This window comes from Apostichopus japonicus, chromosome 4, assembly GCF_037975245.1.
Source record: "Apostichopus japonicus isolate 1M-3 chromosome 4, ASM3797524v1, whole genome shotgun sequence".
Classification (NCBI taxonomy): domain Eukaryota; kingdom Metazoa; phylum Echinodermata; class Holothuroidea; order Aspidochirotida; family Stichopodidae; genus Apostichopus; species Apostichopus japonicus.
The window spans coordinates 3495251-3517079 of record NC_092564.1 but is presented as its reverse complement, the minus strand read 5'-3'; the positions used below and the strand labels follow the sequence as shown (position 1 = coordinate 3517079).

Sequence of the window (21829 nt, the reverse complement as noted above, 5' to 3'; positions counted from 1 at the left end):
GCGGCTCCAAAAGTCAGCGCCATCATTTTCTGAACCCTTTTATGGCCTTAACTACAAACCTTTATATATGGAAGACAGAAGGCCCAACGCATAATTCTTATTGTTCTTCATTCCGCTTTTTGTGATATAAACCAGGTGGGTGATGATCAGTCTCAAGTTAAGATTTAACTTTTCTACTGCCCTTTAAAAATGTTGACTTCTCTTGACAATTAAGTTTCTACTTCCATAACAGAGAGGATACTTTATGGTATTGTCTCCTTGCATCAACTCGACTCCGATTCAAATATCTGAGGCGTCGGTACGTAAATCAAATTTATTGTCTAAATCCGACCACTCTCAAATCGGGGAAACTGCCCGGTCTACTATTAAGCGAGTTAAACTTAATGCATGCAGAGCCATTTTAGCTAAGTAAATATACCAAATGTATCCGATGTTGTCAAGAATACATCAACTAGAAAATAAAGTTGGTCACGTTGTACCGTGAGGATATCACAGGTCATCAATTATGACTCACTCCGCAGAAGAATCGACGGATTAGTCAGTCAAAATTGATGATATCACAGGTCATCTATTATGATCTACTTCGCAGAAGAAGCGACGGATTAGTCAGTCAAAATTGATGATATCATATGTCATTTATTTTGATTCGCCCACAGAAGAAGCGACGGGTTACTCAGTCAAAATTGACGATACCACAGGTCATCTGTTATGATCCACTCCGCAGAAGAAGCGATTGGTTACTCAGTCAAACTTGAACAGTTAAGTTAAGAACACATGATATGAGTTTTTCTATTAACACAGTGAGATATTTTCATCTTGTCAATTGTTATATTATTTTACGCACAATATGTCTGTAAAAAGCAACTAAGAAACGAGTTCCTGGATACGGCAATATATGTTAACGGAAACGTGATTCTAGTCTTTTGTGATTTCAGGGTGCACTTAATCGTGGCAATTAGTCGTGGCAATTAGTTTTAAATAAATAGAGCTGCTGCATTTGCTCTCCTTTGAAAGCAGCTTTTAGTTTCGTTTACTGATGACCCATTTCTAGTGTAAAATAGACGGAAATATAAACCGTAATCATTTCAGGAGCAATTACACTATAGTGTGAGATCATAGACGATACGTCCTATATACTTATTCATGGGTTATATAGGAAATGAGCACAACCTTTGAGGAAAGAGAGAAATTCCATCATTTATGACCAAAAGGCGACTGGTATAATTGGATACTTACAACGGATCACAAAAGGAGGTAGGCTTAAAGAATTATTTGGATGTATTCTCTTTCTAATATCTTCTAATTAGTTGTATGACTTTCTGTCATACCACTTTACCTAACCTTGCAGCCTTTGCACATGTATATAAAGACGACTTTTATGTATAACGAACTCTCTCATTCCAAAGTCCCAGCACACATAAGATCTTGTGAAACCAAGAACCTCCATCGGTCACAGAGAACACGTCACAACTTCTTCCGCTGAAAACGTATATAAATATTGCCTCTTACTAATGTAGTCATTTCACTGTTGCATGTTATCATCATATATCGACAACACAAAGAAACTGTGTTCGTTTCCTTTTAAAAAGTGTGTCCGTGTCTGAACATAACTAGTTAAGGCTTAATGTGCTTAAAATTAATCTTCTTTGTACAATGATTAAAGCGTTGCTACGGCTTTATTCTTTCTAACTGTAGGCCTCGTGCGTAATGAAAACTTCGGTAGCAATAAGTTATTTTTAACAAGTAATTGAGTATGTACATGTATCTGGAGATTAATTATTGAAAAGACATACATTTGCAGCAAAAGAAGTGAAAGGTTACTACAATGGAGAGCAAGTGCTCTCATTCCTTCTCATCCTCGAGCACTAAATGTTATCAATAAGATGATTTAGCAATCATCATTTCCATGTCTTGATAGCCGATTCTCGGTCACCGTTTCAATGAATATAATAACTTCGGAATAAATTTATCAAACTGGAAGCTATTATTTTGCACGTACTTCTAAATTGATTTAGCGCATGATATGTACCAAATTCGACTATAGAAACCAGCATTACATGCAAGATTATTTGGCGGAAATTAGTTTAATAGATTTCAAACGGATTCTCAGAATGGAACTTTCAATAATCATTATAGGTCGCAGTTTTACTTAACGAGTTATTAATATTACTTGCAGTATTGTTAAGAGGGCCATGTACGCTGCACATGCAAATATGATGGCCGGCCCTTATGTAAAGTCATGCATAAATGAAGAGCCACAAACTTATTTCCATTTTTTAAGGAAAGTTACGTCGTTAGTTAATGGTTTTCATAATTATGAAGCCAAACAAAAGATAAACGATGGAGAGAAAACAAATCTGTTTAGAAACCATATTGTATGCCACCTTCCAAACCGCACTATATTAAACATTGTTCTACAAGTCGTTGAAGTTTTAGGTTATTGCCCTGGTACAGTTTTCCTTAGTAGGGAACGATTGTGGGTGCAGCCACATCGAACAATTCAAAACTATGGTCTCAACACGTAAGAAAGAAATGTATAACCCCCTTCCCCACACTCCCTTCCCCTGCCCAACCATATCCTTTCACACCAGCTATCCTCCTTATACCATGTCCGTGTATACTTGCATGTTGTATGCCTGTCTTCCTCACCAACCCCCCCCCCCCCTCCCCAACCACTTTATTACCTCTATTAATAATTAACTCTCGTTGTCAGAACCCTCTGCAAAGTTTATCCCCTCCCTCCTTCCTTTCCTCTAATTCCTTTCCGTTTCGATTAATTGTTCAATGATTCAAGCCTTAAACAAGATCCTACCAGGATCATCCTACCAGGAAACATCAGGCCATTTGTGTATATAAAATAGTAAAGCAGCATTCATTGGGTTCTATTAATTCGTTAAAGCTTTAAGTTAGTATTTTGCTTTTATGCTACGAATCATTATTTCAGAATAATTATTAGTAAGCTACAATTTCATCGCATTTGGTTACATCAGTTCACTATGAAAAATGTCAATTCGTCATGCAGGTTCAATGTACAGTATTTGAGTTAAAAATGACCTCGATACAACTGTAAGTTTATTGTCTCTAACCGAAAGTTCATCGAGGATTGTTTAATAAATTAATTGTTAAAGCTGTCGTAATCATTAAATAGACAACTATATGAATGTGATAATTATAAATATATAGCACTTAATATGCTGCGTGGCCACTTTTGATGTTATAAACAGAACCTAATAATAGGTTAAGATTAAGACTGACTAAGTCGATATTAGTATTCAATTGAACTTTATTGAATGAGTAGCATGATTAGAAGACTGCATTTACACATTTGAAAAAGATAATCATATAAGTCATTTTTAGTTTATGCTTTCTTATCATAGTCACATCTATTGGTGACAATAACTCATCTAAGCAATTATAATATCAAATATTATAAAGCAGGGGGAGCATACTGGACTTTCCAGGACTTCCATTATCATAAAAAAGTACTGACCAAAAGATATAAAGTACTGATTGACAGGTTTGTCGATATAGAGTTGACACGAATGGTCAGGAAATGTGATATAGGTGCCGTAATTTTCACACCGTCATGATGTGAGCCAAATTTCGCTTTGCCTATAATGCCGAATTTAATAATAATCATAACTCCAAACCAAAGATTGTTTACTCGAAAAAAAAACTATAATGCATTATAGAATTCGATGTGACGCATAGGAATGACTTGTATTATACAAATATTTGGATCATAGCCAAGTGCAATCACTTTTAACTTTCCTGCAGTAGTACTGATATAAATTTGCTGTCGATATACTTCAGGAAGGTTATGTTGATACTATAGAAATATGATCAAAGTTCACTGATCGTGAATAACATCACAAATAAAGGAGGCATTTGAGGCTAGGATGAAAAAAGATTAAAACGTTTATGTTGTTTAATGCATATACGAATCGAATCATTCAGTCCACGTTCGATTCTAAGGGCTTGTTAATATTTGGCAGTTGTGGCAATCAAACCATGGTATATCACTTATTGCACTTTACCAGCAAAGGTATAGAAAGTGGGAAATAGGATAAAGCAAATGAATAGTTCATATTTATATATATAATTTTTTATCTTTTATGATATGAATACTCATGTCTGCTGCGTGGTTCGGAACATGAGTAATTTTTATCCTTCTCTTCTTGTTTTTGTGAAGCTTAAGATGCGTCTTTTGGTGTTCTTAGCGATTTCGTTACTAATTTCAGCAGCAGCAGCTTTCTCAGGATACAAGGAAGGTAATTAAAACGATATAGTTGATTCATTAATGAGCAAATCAAATATGTATCATTTCAATTATAAGGCAAAGCTATTGACCCATATACGACCATGATGAGTTCTATATCGGTTAACGATTTGCAGATTTTGTGGACATTGCAAGTTTATTGGGTATTAATTATTTTTAGAAATGTCACTATTTTATATTGTGTATGAATAACATTTGCTTCTGACATTGTAAGTGTTGTTACTGTTGGTATTTCATCGTCTCTGTGATCACCGTTTATGTAATGGTTATACTTTGTAGCCGCCAATGAATTTGTACATTTTACACATTACAAGGTACTTTCTCTCAGGATATTGTACTTGACATGTTCAAAGTTAAAGCGTAGTAATTATATCAGTAGATTGTGTCTTTAGATGTTCAATATGTTTTGGTACATTGTCGATATTTTGGTAGGGTATCGAATACATATAGTGCGTAATTCTGACACAATTTTAAGTCTGAAAATCTATGTAGTTCTCGTTCGATCCACCCCAAAAGATGGATTCTGATATGTATTTGTATATTGTATTTTAGATCCCCCTGCTAACAGGAACTCGCGAAGAAGCCATCATTGGCTAATCAAAGCCGCAAGCAGACCTAAGTCAGTCTCTTAGATTTATATTTAACGTCCATGACTATGAATTGTCAATTGTCGACAACTCTTGTAACTGGACGACATACATTAATCTTGAAGTGACTCGAACTCGGGACCTTTTGATTGAAAGGTACCGGCGTTAACTGAGCTAACACTCCTGATAATAACGTTTATACGAGGGAGGGAAAACTGGCGGGATTTTGAAGGGATTGCTCGGATATTACTTAATATAACGGTCCTTTCCTTTTATTTATCAGTACGATTTATACCGTAACCATTTGTTTACTGTATTTCATCAGTTTAATATCATTGAACATGTTGTTTTTCTCACTAGATGATCTCAACATATGTCATTATACATACGAGGGAAGCAACATTATGGTGAATTGTTCATATCGGAACTTGCAGGAATGTCCCTCCTTCCTGCCTAATATATCCAATATGACTTCATTGTAAGTATCCATTGCAAGATATTCACTTGTTTAATTCATCTTCTTTGTACTTCATCGTGGGTAAAACAGTTTCAGCTATCTTTATCATGAAAAGACCCAAAAGAACAATTTGTTTGTACTAATTGTTACTTAATGTTAATCAATTAACTTTGGTTAACGGAATATCCTTGGCGTGAAACTTGATACAAGTTGACCAAGTATTTAGGTCATTTTATTACGTACATCGGTTGGCCAAGTTAACCTTGAACTCCTTTGATCATGTGACTTCTGATGTATTCTACTCTTTTGCGAAGGTGACTTTTTTGGCCGGCTTATATGTTTACGTGCCGCACAATGTTAGAACGATGGTATAACTCGCGAAGTGATGATAGCTCGTTCAAAATGGGAATGGGAAAGTTGTAGTTTTGTGACTCGTTTCCCTTTTGCGTCCGGGTCTAGCCTATAATTTGTAAACTACCCAATACTCATGGCTCGAACATTAAGTACTGTTCATGTCCTGTAACACATGTTTCTCATGTTAGGAACACAAAGTAGTACTTACTGATGCACGGTTATGGGACATGAACAGTAGTTGATGTACCAACCATTCAGTGCGAGTTCTTTGATACGCGACATATACACTGGACTTATTGTAGATACTGATTGTTTGTATAAAAAGGTCATTTGTTTTCAGTTTAAATTTGGATAACAAGTTTTCACGTTTACGAAAATAGAAGGCTAAAGATCGTAACCATATCATATATGGAAACATAATTTGTGGTAACATTTTTATTCTGCCAAGTCCTTAGGTAATTTCTATTCATCTTGTTACCATGTAGTTTTAATAAAGATATAAATTGAAATGTTTTATAATTATTCATTTACGTTCCTTCCATCATTTTCCGTGCAGGGACCTTTCCCACAATAACATAAGTAGTATTCCTAGCCTCTTATTCTTCGGAAAGAATCGGCTCAGAACACTGTAAGTATATCGCTGAATTGCTTCTGTATTTAATATTCCATCGGATCATTAAAAGTTTCATAATAAGATTAAATTAGAGAGAGAGTTTTATCTGGTTTGAAGAATACAAATTAGGTAGATCGGAGTACGTGATTTCAACATTTGATATTCAGCTTAAAAATCCATAAATTTATATATATATATATATATATATATATATATATATATATATATATATATATATATATATGGTAATTAGCATTAGTGTAAATGCAATATAATGTAGACCTTTATGGCGTAGTCTATATAGCTTCAGGAGTGGATCTAATAGATTTAAATCGTTTAGTTTTAATATAGATATAGATAAATTGTTTTCATACTTACACTTTCCCGGTAATTTTTATCATTAACTATGTAGAGACCTTTCCCACAATGAAATAACGTGTCTTCCATGCGACTTGGTCTTCAATAAACCTCAGCTCACAACGTTGTAAGTACATTGTAATGAGAATTGTTTTGATTTGTTTGATTGGCCGTTAGGTTTCTTGACACCATATTTAGAGAGCAGTTACGTTACGTATATAAAATAATAATAATAATCTTTTATAAAATAATAATAATAATCTTTTATTATTAATATAACACTAGAGTTCTTTTTTATGGCCTATAAGTGTACACGCAGGAAAGTCCAGCTACCACAAGAAGAAATATAATAAAAATGGTCAAATAAAAGATACCGTCAGTTTCACAGTCCCAGTAGGATGTCTTCACGTTGTTTTATAAAAGAATATTCCCCTTTAGATAACCAACTGGAATCTTCACATTTCAACATATATTTAGGTGTAGTACGAAATACCTTTTCGCACCAAGATCATTCCACAGAAATAGATTCACCTTTGTGTCATATAATTGGTGGTTTAGCTATACACAGAACCATACCAGTAACATTCTAAAAATTTGCATCAAAATTAGGTAAAGATTAAGCACTATGTTATGATAAAATGTATGTTGCTGTTTATTTTGTTCACTTTTAAATCCCTTTCTAGTTGAGTTATTGTATCCCAAAGAACACAATTCTTGGAAAGAATAGTAAAGTATATTTTATCATAAAAAACGACCGTGACGACCATCGTCCTCTCGTCTCATCATCTGTGTCCAAGAAGGATTACCCTCTTCTCCATGTGCACCCGAACCGAATTGTACAGTTGCTTATAATAGCGTTTTCGACTTGAATATATTGCGCATTTATATGCATCTGTGTTATAACATGATAACACGTGTTATGCTAGGGGCACATTTTATTGCGGCCTGTGTTAATATATAAAAATATAAAAAATATAAAAAATATAAAAAATATAAAAAATATAAAAAATATAAAAAATATAAAAAATATAAAAAATATAAAAAATATAAAAAATATAAAAAATATAAAAAATATAAAATATAAAAATATTTTATATTATATAAAAATATAAAAAAATATATAAAAAAAAAATATATATATATATATAAGACGATTTACTGTATTGTATCTTTAACATATCTAGCTCTCGCATGCTCCCAAAACATAACACGTGTTAGTGTGTTATAACACCCTGGCATATAAATGCATAATATGCTACACGTTAAGAACAAATATAAGCTCACACCTTTTCGGCTTGGGTGCCTTGTCACACATTCAGTGCCTTACTTTGTCGTTAAACGTAGGCCTATCACAATCTGTACATTCCATTATCTCACGTTGATAATTGTAGAAAGGGCTTTACTTTAACTACTAGATAATTTAATCGAGCGAAATAAGTTTTCAATGTTGCTCCTTTGAATCTTTTGGACAGAATGTTCAGCTTCAACAAGAACCTGTTGTTATTAAATACATTGAGTCATGTATTGCCAAACTTAACACTTCTGTAAGTACACTTTTAATTTAACGACGTTTCATTTTATATCCATTACTTACTAAGACTGATTTGTTGTTGGAATAATTCCGCCCAATTAACTATGCTGCCGATTTTACCTAAAGTTATAGGTTGAGTAAGTAACGAACTAGAAATTTGCATACATTTAGATCCACATGTGTGTTTGTTTATGTTGACGTTTGCTTACATTTATGAGCAAAACAAAACAATATGGTGGATTCGGATAAATACAAGTTGGTCATCCACAATGAATACCCAGTTTTGTATTTTAATGGAAAGTAACGATATCTGTCTTACACTTCAGGGGTCTTTCCAAAACTGGATTGACATCAATCAACCCAGCCTCTTTTGGAAGTTTGAAGGTTGTTCGTTACCTGTGAGTATACAGTACTAATAAACAAATCGTATTTCGTTAAATTAATCTTTCCGAATGTATCGTATTCATAACAGCTTCAAAAGTCGTAGTTAAATGCGACAAAATGTGACACTTTCTAATATTTAAACTATTAAAATTTGATTTAATACGATTCACGTTATTCAATGTATTCTTTTTAAATTTACGTCACCTTTTGAGCTTACCTTGAGAGCTTAATGCATTTTCTCGTTCAGATTGCTCTCCCAAAATAACATTACTGAGCTTCAACCAGACTTATTCAGCAACTTGCAAATAGACTACGCCCTGTAAGTATCTTTATTGTAGCATAACACCGTGTGAACGTTCTGAGTAACAGAGAATACATGAATTACTGACAACAGCCACTTTAGAACAAGGATATGTATTATTTTTTTGTTTACATATCACGTATATGTTCTATAAACTAACGAAATATCTCCGTCTGGACAAAAATATTGAATATCATGCCAAGTTAACGGATAACAGATATGAAAAAAGTGACTAAACATCTTAAAATTCCGAGTGAAATACGACTTGAAATAAATATACGGTCAATTGTGATAAATCTATTCGTACCAGTCTTGAGTGATGTAGAAAGCAAACTATAGAATAATAATGCAGTTCACATTTATTCGGTGTATTTCATATTCAAATTCTCACTTTATATTCAATACAATATCATTATGCAAGCGTTATCACAGATTTCAATACCTGCCAAATGATACAATGAGAATCAAGGTGAAAATGCTCATTGAAACAAACTTCAAGTTTAGAAAATAACATTTTCCAATTAGCCATGTGTTGTTTTCAATTTTAAATTGCAATCAGTCTACTTAGACGGTACCGCAATGTAATGTACGTCTTCTTCAATCATGAAACTTAGACACAGTTTACATATTTGGAATACTCCTCTCAATGTTTCATTTATTCTTTTCGCAGGGATTTATCGCGAAACAATATCAGCAACATTTATCAGCGAACATTTGGAAATGGATGTCTTCAACACAAATTAAAGATATTACTTCTACAGAGAAATAGCCTCACTGTTATTTATAACAACACGTTTGATTATCTTCCGAATCTTAGATACTTGTGAGTCAGGCATAAAATCTCGTCTATATTAATCGTATGTGTATTTTGTAGACTTATAAACATCCAGGAAGTAGGTATGATTAACATTTCATCATGATCGTTTTTAAGGAAGTGTTAATAACGTTCCCAAAGTGAAAATATTTCCATATCAGGACTTAACTCCAAAGTCAGTAGTGTGCTGCAACATTTCAACTTTAGTGTTATATATTACACGTCATTCTGTAAATGTTCAGGGACTTAAATATTAAAAGTTACTTTCACTAATCAACTAACTAATGAGCTATGATTATATAATTCACAGATGTTTGTTCAACAATCGCATAAGTACTCTACAGAACTTCGCTTTTTATGGATTGAACAATATCAGCATGTAAGGAATTTTACCAAAATAACATTTATTCTTCTGTCGATCTTGATATTGTTTACTTGACATCGTAAACTTTAACTCTCTTGCCTTTTTTCTCGTTTTATTACTCTGTTTGTTCCGTTCTTTAATTCGCTTGTCCTAACATTATTTAGCTTTTCTTTCCTTATTAATAGGGTTATAGGCATACCCTCATTGCGCACGGAAGGCTTAATTCCATGAAAACGTTTGCATCTATGAAGTTGTTGAAATATTATTCACTAATGCAAAGATTTTCTTGTCTCGGTAATGGAGTTAAGCCACACCTTGTGTTGAGTTGGCCACAACATATCGGTTCCATAAATGTGCTTTAAAGAACATCAAAGAACGTGTTTGTTAAATATCTGTGACACCATTTTACAACGTGCTCCCAGAACTATTAATTATAAAGCAAATTTTGCATAGATATGCTGTTGGGACATTTCCATCTTAAGTACGTTCAGTTTTTTAAATAATAAATGTCGATATGGAATATATCTTTCGAACGACATTTAAATATAAAAGTGGATCGACAGTTCAGCCCGGCAAATGTATTCATATTATTTCTGAATTGTGCTTTCGCAGATTCCTTTTTGGCAACAATCTTACTCATCTGAATGGTTCACCGTTTCCAAAATCCGCTAGAGAATTGTAAGTCGTTGTGTTGGAGGATAGCTACAGTAATAATTACAGCCTTGATATGTGTTCATATAACTCAGCTTGGAAGATAATTTGCCTTCGCGATTTGCAATATGTCTGGAATGTCTCTTTAAAGTACTCCCTACGGACACATAGCTAATTTGCCCCATATTCTATACATTTGTTGGATGTGATAATTTCATTCAAAATATATTGCTGTTACTTGTCACTTAGTCTCTGAATAGTCTCTGAAAATAGACATTGTGAAAAAAAACGTTATACTTTTGAAAACTTTCTACAACTCCTGCAAGCTTACTTTAGCTTTATGTGGTTGATCTGAATTATATGTATGAAATGTGTATATTGATTTTCATTTCAGATATCTCCATGACAACAAGATAAAGAATTTAAGTGACACAATATTTGACGGTTTATCGCAAGCAGAAATGTAAATACAAGCTTTCTTATTGTTAAATTCTTAAGTTTATTTCATTAGCCCATATGTAACATTTGTTTCGTTTAATTTATTCGTTATATGTTGTCAATTAGGATACGCACATAATGTTTGCTATTTTAAACCCACTCATATTGGTTAGTTCATTCATCTAGCAATACATATTAAACATTGTAAAACCATTACTCAAAGGCAAATATATATAGAAAAGAAACTCATTAAGAGAAAAAACTGGATGAAAATTATAAAGAAGTTTGCCAGAGCAAAGAATGTGCTCGCAAAGGGTTTTAAATCAGATAAGAATACAAACCTTTCACCAATATAAAATCTGTATTGTATCAATCGGCGGACTGGGGGATATGAAATGAAATTTACTGACGATAAAATAACCAATTCGAAAAGGAAAACATCCCCTATACCTTGCCTTCCCTTCTATCGCGTATCAGTTGTGATATATCTTTATTGATTGTTGCATAACTAATAATTATAACTAAACGTCTTTCTTCATTTCATTTCCACAGTGTTCTAAACTGCGACTTTTTGGAAACTCTTCCTCTAATAGATAACAAAAAAATACACATGTAAGTTTACAGTTTTCCCTCTATTGTCTACCCACTCCCTCCTCCTCCCCCAGCACCGCTCCATAGTGGATAGGATTTTCGACAGTGGTCATGCGCCTGTGTCGATTTGGGCGTGCCTGTATATACTGGAATGTCAGTTGACAGGTGAAGCCTGGATTGTGCTTCCCGCAGATTCTAAAAGAATACATGTGAGAGGATTCGAGCAACCACTTGGTCAGTGTGTAAGTAATAGATTGAAATGGTAATTAGTTCGTATAAGAGTTACGGAAGGCAAACATAGTACGAAGGGTTATACTATCGTTGATTGCATCATTAGTATAGGTACCATACAGTTTTGGAGATGCATATCGTTGACTATGGTCATTCTCGGTCACAGCCTATACGTTGAGAACTCTTTTGAATGAAATCTGGGTTTAGTTGTGATTTGTGAATACGAGTTAAGTGGATGCTAGTGTACCAAGAGGTTAGGGCTTTTTTATTTTATTTTTTAATGAGGTGGGGCGCATGACGGAATGATGGATATCAGCCAATTGTGTACAGCTTTGAATTCCTGCCAACTAACAATGCTCAAATCTTGGACACTGACGATGAAGTAAATATTTGATATTAATTTATAGAGTATGGTTATTTCCTTTGTTTACTCCATCTAGCATATGTTCCAGTCAGCTTCTTCCAACCATTAAACTGGAAGCACCGGACCTCCGTTCATATAATACTTTAAAAGAGACATACATACTCGATATTTTGAAAAAGGAAGGTTTCAATTGCAGCAACAGTAGTTGTACAACATGCAACAAAGGATTCTATGCCGACGGTAAAAAAGGATGCCAGAATTGTCCAGCAGGTAATAGGTTATAGGTAATACGTTATAGGTATGCAGAGATGCCAGAAATGTCCAGCAAGTAATAGGTTATAGGTAATAGGTTAAAGGTATACAGGGATGCCAGAAATGTCCAGCAGGTAATAGGTTATAGGTAATAGGTTAAAGGTATACAGGGATGCCAGAATTGTCCAGCAGGTAATAAGTTATAGGTAAACAGGGATGCCAGAATTGCCCAGCAGGTAATAGGTTATAGGTAATAGGCTAAAGGTATACAGGGATGCCAGAAATGTCCAGCAAGTAATAGGTTATAGGTAATAGGTTAAAGGTATACAGGGATGCCAGAAATGTCCAGCAGGTAATAGGTTATAGGTAATACGTTATAGGTATGCAGAGATGCCAGAATTGTCCAGCAGGTAATAGGTTATAGGTAAACAGGGATGCCAGAATTGTCCAGCAGGTAATAGGTTATAGGTAATAGGTTAAAGGTATACAGGGATGCCAGAAATGTCCAGCAGGTAATAAGTTATATAGGTAATAGGTTATAGGTATACAGGGATGCCAAAATTGTCCAGCAAGTAATAGGTTGTAGGTAAACAGGGATGCCAGAAATGTCCAGCAGGTAAAAGGTTACATCCACTTTAAATAGGCCAACTATCAAATATTCACAGCACTATTTGATTACGCTTGAACTTTTATAAGATAAAGTATGATGTTACAAAGTCACACATGGGCTCACATTAAATGATGATAAGTAGGATTGCCTATCTTTAAACACGCACGCCCTCTATCAAGGGAAAGATAGACGACGGCATCAAACATTTCTCTTCGATAATGAACTGGTAAAACCTGTAATTTTGTCTGCTCTTTTTTGATATGGGGCCGCATCATTTTACAATTGTCGCACATTGTTGCATGTGTAACTCGGTGGTGGTGCAGAATGCCGAGAACGCTTATGCATGTAGAATGACAGAGTCAGGAAGAAATGGAAGTTCCACACGTGATATATATATATATAAATATATATATATATATATATATATATATATATATATATATATATATATATATCATAATGCATGCAGATCCGTATATTATTTCAAACTTAGAAGATATATGTTGGTTTTATATTAATTGTTATTACTCTAAGTGTCATACAATCCACAGTATAAACGTGTACAATTCAACGGCAAGTAGAAATTCAATGCAAATTTCATAAACTATGCTCTTTTTGACATGTCAAAAACAACATTTCTCTCTGAACTATATTTTGCTCGATGAGAACACATTAATAGTTATCAACGGAATATGAAAAATATTTGCAAATGCCCGCGAAGATTCTCTAAATTGTATAAACATTTGAAAATGGGTTAGTCAAAGTTATAGAAAAAAAAGCTTTACCCAAAGGAAATACGTTCTGCGAACATGTGTAACATGAAAGCTAATTAAAGATGGATAAAAAAAGCCCATACGTGTTTTAATGTTTTTGCATTACGGGGTATCTTAAACATATATTTTAACATTTTAGGCAATTGCGATCAGTGGTTGGAATTTCATTCTATATGTTTCAAGCTATCAGCTAGTATTGGCCCCAACTTTCGGCCAGCTAAAAATTGTTATCAGGTATGAAAGATTCTTCACTGGTGATTCTAAATGTTCAAATGATTTCAAGACATTGCGATTAAGTTAAAATAGACAGTTCGATATCCCACTTAGGAGAAATAATTTGGAGGGTTGGCAGTGAACGCTTGTTGAAGTTGTGGTATATATAGTGACTATTCTTTGACTTTGTGGCATATTTGATTACCTTAACGGACAAAAGTATCAGTGAAGTACAATTATGATCTTTTCTTTGAAATTAAACTCAGCATTTGCGTGCGTAACATCTGATAACTTCACATTTCTTTTATTATAGGTGGCTTTTATCAGGATGACTTTGGAGTATCGGCTCGAAATCCCGGTGAAATTGCTTGCAAAGTATGTAACAGTGGTACATGGGTGAGCAATGGTAAAGGAGTATCTAGTGATCAGTGTGAAGTATGTCCAGAGGGTACCGACAAAAGCCGCCCAGCCAGCTACAGGGCTTGCTTTTGTAAAGTTAACCATACAAGAACACATCGATTTGGGAAATGTTTACCTTGTGACAACAACATATATAATTGCTCCAATGATGTGAAACTTCCTCTACCTGGCTATTTCTGGAGTTGGGAATTTGCCAACGCTAGCAGTAGTAACTACAGACATTTCGTGATCAATATGAAGAAGCTGGATCATTCGTTCAAGGGGACAAGCAATAGTTATGATGGGATAATACCGAAAGCTTTTCCTTGTCTGAGAAAGAGAAGTTGCATCAACGACGGCTTACGGAATGTAACGACCAGATGTGAAAAAGGGTATAAAGGCTGGTTATGTGCTAAATGTCAGAATAATTACTATGGTGCGCTCAATCTCTGCGTACCTTGCCCGAAGAAAATCATGTTAGTTGCTATGACCAGTGTATTTGTGTTCCTTTGTGTTTCTCTGCTCTTGCTGTTGTCATGGCAATTTGAAAAGGAACGAAAAAACACAACCAAAAAGCGTTCTGTGATAAATGTGTTGATATCTAGGACTAAAATCCTGTTAGGATTCTATCAAATCGTTGGAAAGTTACTAGAATCATTACATGACGTCAGCTGGGCCGACCCACTCGTACCCATGGGAACTGTGATATCTTTGATGGAACTGAACATTATACGTGACGTTTCAGGCGCCAGGTGCTTATTAGAAAATAAGGAATTAAACCCTGAAGGTCGATTCGTTATTGGTATAATTATGCCAATATTTATCATTTGCTCCGCATCTCTTTTCTATCAAGCTAAGCGAGCTTACCTGAAGTATAACTATCTTCCTTCTGAAACGCAATTGGTGTCTACCAAACTGAGGAAGTTAAAGGACCGTCTTCTTACGTATGTTACTGTACTCTTCTTTTGCATGTATCCGGGTATATCCACCGTTATTTTCAACATGTATCCAAGTGCATGCCAGGAATTTCCATTGCATGACAATGCCACAGAGAATGAAACTAGGCGTCTTCTACGATCTGACTATGGGATAGACTGTAAAACATCAGCGTTTCATTCGTACAATATAGCAGCGTATTGTTTTACACTTTTATACGTCATCGCGTTTCCAGCAACACTCTTTTGCTTCTTGTGGAAACATTGTTCGCGTTGGTCTACTTATCGTCGACCAACTGATGATAACAATTTAAATGGAGAAAATTCAACTTCTGAAGATGACATACCGCTTGTTGTTGATTACAGTGATGTCCCGCCTGTTATCCCGACTTGGCTCAATTTTCTTTGTGAAAACTACAAAAGTCAATTCTGGTTTTGGGAAATCCTAGAGCTGATACGGAAGTGTACACAGACCATTTTGTTGACCATTTATGGATGGGACGATCGGACAGTTCCTCCGACCATCTGTGTATCCGTTTTGTTCCTAACACTGCATGCCAGGTACATGCCAATGAAGTGTCCCTGTGATCAGCGACTACAGGTAAAGCCATAACCTTTCATTCATCTCATCCATCTCATCCACCTCATCCACCACATTCACCTAATTCACCTCATCCATGGCATCCACCTCATCCCATCTCATTCCATCTCATTCCATATCATTCCATCTCATGCCATCTCATCCACCTCACCCAGCACATCCACCTCATTCACCTCATCCCATCTCATTCCATCTCATCCCATTTTATCCCATTTCATTCCATCCCATCTCATTCCATCTCATTCCACCTCATTCCATCTCATTCCATCTCATTCGTTCCATTCGTTTCATTCGTTTCATTCGTTTCATTCGTTTCATTAGTTGTGAAAGGAAGTGATCAAAGAAACATCTTGGTGTAACAAAGTATAACACTCCCAGGAGAGAAAAAAGAGTAACAAAAAAGGCAGATTTTATTGTTTTTTGAAAGTTTATACGGCAAGGGTGTACGCCGATAATAGCACGTGTCGGGGATTGTCCTATACATGACGAGCTGCGAGGTTGAGCTTCTAGAAAGGATGATAATTCGCCTTTTGAAATGTAATAACAGAATCCATGAAAGGATCAACAATATTTCTTTGAATGATCAGTAAGATGTTAAAAATGTAATATATGCAAAATCACATAAAAAATACTGACACAATAGCACAATAACGCTACAAATGGGTGCGATTGCAATTACCCTGAGCAACTGTTATAGGGTTATATCCTAATCCGAGATGACTGAAGAATTCAAACTCACTTAATACAGCAATAGGCTGAGCAAGATTGTTGTCAGAAAAGTGAATACCATTTGCAAGGGCGTACTTACTACCTTAAAAAACCATTATAGTATCAAAGGAGGAAAGAAAGAAGGGGAGCAAACCCCGATTTTCTTGACGAGACCCAAATTTATTGAGAAGAGTGTGGATTGGCTGGGTAGACATTCTTATACACTAATGTAACATAAACTGATCTTCATAATCATTGTTCAAAGTTTCTCTCCTTTCTCTCTCTTTCTTCAGCTTTTTTCACTTGCTGCGATTTTCATCAATGTTGTGATAGCTTCAGCCAAGGCAGATATTCGGGGAACAAAACACCCTACGGCAATTTTCATCATAGTTTTAAATATAGCCGTCTTATTCTTGATTGCAGGCAAGTTAACCGATTACCTTGTTTCATAGCTATAAAGCTACACGTAGATACTTTCATATTTATTTTTCATATCTTTGACAATTGGCAACAATCGCAATGGTTTAACTTGCTTTGTCTGTTCTCAGTAACCTGAAATATTTAACAAAATTGTGAGGAGAGTCATCAATTTAAGAACCAGGACACGAAAACCAATGTTAACCTTGAGAAAATGAATGCCACTTTCAATGACTCAGTACCAATCCCTTTACACTAATGACGGTGTGTGAGTCGCATTAATGTCACGATCGATATATATATATGTTAAAACGATATAATAATATCAAAAGTCTCCAAATGAAAAATACTCTACATATGACCTTAGTTCAAAACTAAGAGTCACAAACTATTGTAAAACTTAAATTTATGTACAATTTTACAGATGCACACAGCACATATTTTCCATGTGTAACAGACCAACCATCTACTAACATCCTCCCCCCCCCCCACCATTAACAACTTCAAATAAATTACGGTGCTTTATACATACATATTTATGAATTGATTTAGTCATTAATAAATAAATAAACAAACAAAACCATCGATGCCTGTTTACCAATTTTTTGTTCTTAGGTGAAGCATTACTCAGAACCATTGTCTACATCAAGAAAAGATTCCCCAAGAAAGTGGTTCTGTTCTTTTCTGCTGGATGGCATTACCTTTTTGATCGACAATCAAGGAATGGAGAACGCATCGTGTAAATCTTGTACAATATATCAATGTTATTCTCATACGTTTCAATTTACACTTTGAAGAGGTATCGGAGACTGAACAATGACATTTACAATAGCAAGAGTTATAAAGATGACATCAACTGTGATAATGAAACAAAGGTCATAGAAGAAAATGGTACCTGCGACTATAACAACAACAACACTTTGAGGAGGAAATTGTTAAGTAACTTGATTTCAGAAACATGTTCTTAATATCCTAAGAATAAATGTACTTTTACGATCAGAAATTGTGTTCCACCATCAAAGAACTGGGTCTATTTCTAGAGTCTTATATAAGGTAACAATATTTCTCTCCTTCGAGAAAGCTGGAAGTTATAAATACTTTACTACACAAGTAGCAAATGCTCCCATGCAAGACAGCAGGTCAGTAAATGTAACAAACCGAAGGACTTTACACTCTAAGCAGCCAGTCGTTGGCAATTTCGAACAATTGTTATATGAAGAGGGGTGAGACGACAAAAAAGTTCCAGTTAGACATAATCATATTTATTATTCTTTTTGTCAATAGAAGAGGATCATTCTCAACTTTTTATGCAGTTTTTTTTTTCAAACGTTTTAAATATCACCATTGTATAAAGTCGTAGCAAACGTTAATCTACTTGATATAAGCTCCTATTTAGACAAAAAGGATGAACAACGGCTCAATTAGAGCTGAAAGTATGATGTTTTTACAATTCTTGATGTTTCAATTATGCCTGAAAAAAATTAATGTTACACGATGCAATAGTTAGCGATAAAATTGCTAAGTAAGAAAAATTATTTTAGACTGTAGTATACTGTATATAAGTACTGTGGAAATTTGGCGATTTGTATTAATTGAAAGTTGATAAATGATGCGCATTTCTACATGTCAGTTACAAACCTATTCATAAACCTCAACTACAAACTTGCTTAAAATGATTTTAAGCCATAATACTCAACGATATTGTTGTAAATATTTTCTTTTTGATTTAGAATATGCAAATGTTTTCTGTGATCAATGGCATCTTCCTTTTCTATTCTTTTTTTGTATTTTACTTTCATCCTGTAAATATTGCAACGTTTTTTTTTTTGAAGAGTGTAAATATTATCATTAACTGAGCTACATGAACAAGATTGCAATTGTTCAGTGTCATATGTAAATATGTTCATATTTCCTCATTGGACTTTTCTCGAATATGTAGTGTATTTTATTTCAAACCTTACAAAAACATTTAGCATTTATTGCATATCCATAGTAACGAATTTATAACCCATGTAATAACTATTTGAAAGCCTTACTAGGAAGGTACATCATAGTAATATTTGGTATTTGGTATTTTTTTTTTACTGTTACTAACACAATACATATTCACATGTATTATATCTATCCACATTGACTCAGTGTATACCCTATAGAGGTTGCTTAATCGAGCCCGCCGATTTTAAATCCGACTCATACGTATATCGGCTTAGTGTCAAAGCTCTCCAGCGTAATAAATGAGGACCAGAACGCAAAATGGGACCCTAGTCTAAGCTAGTAATTTAGGAAATGTGGATATTAATTGAGACTTCTTAATTAGAAACGAATTACATTGATGCCAATTTTAGTGGTTATTGAACATAGATGTATGAAAAATATATTATACTATTACATCTGTAGTTCAAGATAAATATTGGCAATGGAACATCCGTGTTAATTTGTTATTCGTGTGTAATCGTTTTAGTGCTAGGTACAAGATATATCTGAGGGGGAAAGGAGAAACCAGCGAGACATTTTATTCTTTCAATGAAATGTGGCCTTGCATTATTCAGTAAGTGTAGCAATCTGCTTTCGGTATGACTATCAATAGACTGGCACAAAGTTAAATTGAAAGCATGTAATATCCATTTGGATTATTATGTTAATACTCAATATCAGCATAGCCTATAGGAAAGGTGTGTTGACTTTCAATTTAAAGCATCGTGCTCCTATCTTTTGCCAGTGTCTTTGAAATTGAAACTGAACCATGTTGCGTGGCATCACCGGCTTAGTTTACACCCAACAAGAGTGTTGAAGGGATTTGCGCATACGAAATATGAAATCTATACCTTGTTAGTGCAAAAAAATAAAGTGTCACATGACACCATGTTGGCCCAAGCAGACCCAAAAATGAAACTAGCGGATTGATAGAGGTTGTAAAATAGTAAAATATTAATTGAATGGATATTCCTGTCACTGAAGTTCGTTGCCTGACAAAACTTAGTGTTTATTTCCTGATTCGTTAGGTCAAAATCCCTCCCTCAGTGCACTTTGTATGGCGAAGACAAGAACCTTCCAAATGACTTCATAATATTTGTAACATTTAAATTCTTATAAATAATACGTGAACAAATTTTACGCCGAACTTAACTGCAAATAAATATGCATGCTTACTATTTGAATATGTTTAACGAAACAAAGCACGACTGTCCAGTAACCATGCACGAAAAACTGAGCTGCGTAAAGTTATGTTGAGCAGGCAAGTGTTGTTCTGAATAGTATGTGAGGTCAGGTAACCGGGTCACTATAATATTAAGTATATTTGTTGGAGGAAATAGGCGTTGCAATCGCTCCATCGCTTACCCTGGAGGTAACTTGGTCTCCATAGCCGTTGTAGTTCGTACTTTGGTGTAAAACTAGATTGATTTTTTTCGTCGCAGTTCGTCGTAGGGACGATTTACCGGGTCTATATGTAGTTACGTGGGATTCGTAAATTCTTTTCACGTATTCTTTACAACGCTTAAATGTGACAATCCCTTTCTTCAGAAGATGCATCATATTCTTTTAACTTTTACAAACAAAATAATATGTTATTTAAAACTTCACTACGAGCAGCGGCTCCAAATGTCAGCGCCATCATTTTCTGAACCCTTTTATGGCCTTAACTACAAACCTTTATATATGGAAGACAGAAGGCCCAACGCATAATTCTTATTGTTCTTCATTCTGCTTTTTGTTATATAAACCAGGTGGGTGATGATCAGTCTCAAGTTAAAATTTAACTTTTCTACTGCCCTTTAAAAATGTTGACTTCTCTTGACAATTAAGTTACTACTTCCATAACAGAGAGGATATTTTATGGCATTGTCTCCTTGCATCAACTCGACTCCGATTCAAATATCTGAGGCGTCGGTACGTAAATCAAATTTATTGTCTAAATCCGATCACTCTCAAATCGGGGAAACTGCCCGGTGTACTATTAAGCGAGTTAAACTTAATGTATGCAGAGCCATTTTAGCTAAGTAAATATACCAAATGTATCCGATGTTGTCAAGAATACATCAACTAGAAAATAAAGTTGGCCACGTTGTACCGTGAGGATATCACAGGTCATGAATTATGACTCACTCCGCAGAAGAATCGACGGATTAGTCAGTCAAAATTGATGATATCACAGGTCATCTATAATGATCCACTCCGCAGAAGAATCGACGGATTAGTCAGTCAAAATTGATGATATCACAGGTCATCTGTTATGATCCACTCCGCAGAAGAATCGACGGATTAGTCAGTCGAAATTGATGATATCACAGGGGATCTATTATGATCCACTCCGCCGTAGAATCGACGGATTAGTCAGTCAAAATTTATGATATCAGAGGTCATCTATTATGATCCACTCCGCAGAAGAATCGACGGGTTAGACAGTCAAACTTGATTACATTCAATGAACAGTTAAGTTAAGAACACATGATATGAGTTTTTCTATTAACACAGTGAGATATTTCATCTTGTCAATTGTTATATTATTTAACAATACAATATGTCTGTAAAAAGCAACTAAGAAACGAGTTCCTAGATACGGCAATATATGTTAACCGAAACGTGATTCTAGTCTTTTGTGATTTC

At 34.7% G+C, this 21829-nt stretch overlaps 1 protein-coding gene across 1 annotated transcript; it reads left to right on the top strand.

Moving 5' to 3' along the window:
- Window positions 1-1112: 1112 nt before the first annotated feature.
- On the top strand, window positions 1113-21701 carry LOC139966164 (uncharacterized). The gene is made up of 17 exons (XM_071968914.1): window positions 1113-1254; window positions 4193-4271; window positions 5227-5344; window positions 6234-6305; window positions 6703-6774; window positions 8120-8191; window positions 8505-8576; window positions 8810-8881; window positions 9534-9686; window positions 9988-10056; window positions 10654-10719; window positions 11087-11155; window positions 11683-11742; window positions 12393-12586; window positions 14478-16099; window positions 17101-17230; window positions 17840-21701. The coding sequence occupies exons 2-17, from the start codon at window positions 4199-4201 to the stop codon at window positions 17965-17967; spliced, it is 3042 nt and encodes a 1013-aa protein (XP_071825015.1). The 5' UTR covers window positions 1113-1254; window positions 4193-4198; the 3' UTR covers window positions 17968-21701.
- The last annotated feature ends 128 nt before the right edge of the window (window positions 21702-21829 follow it).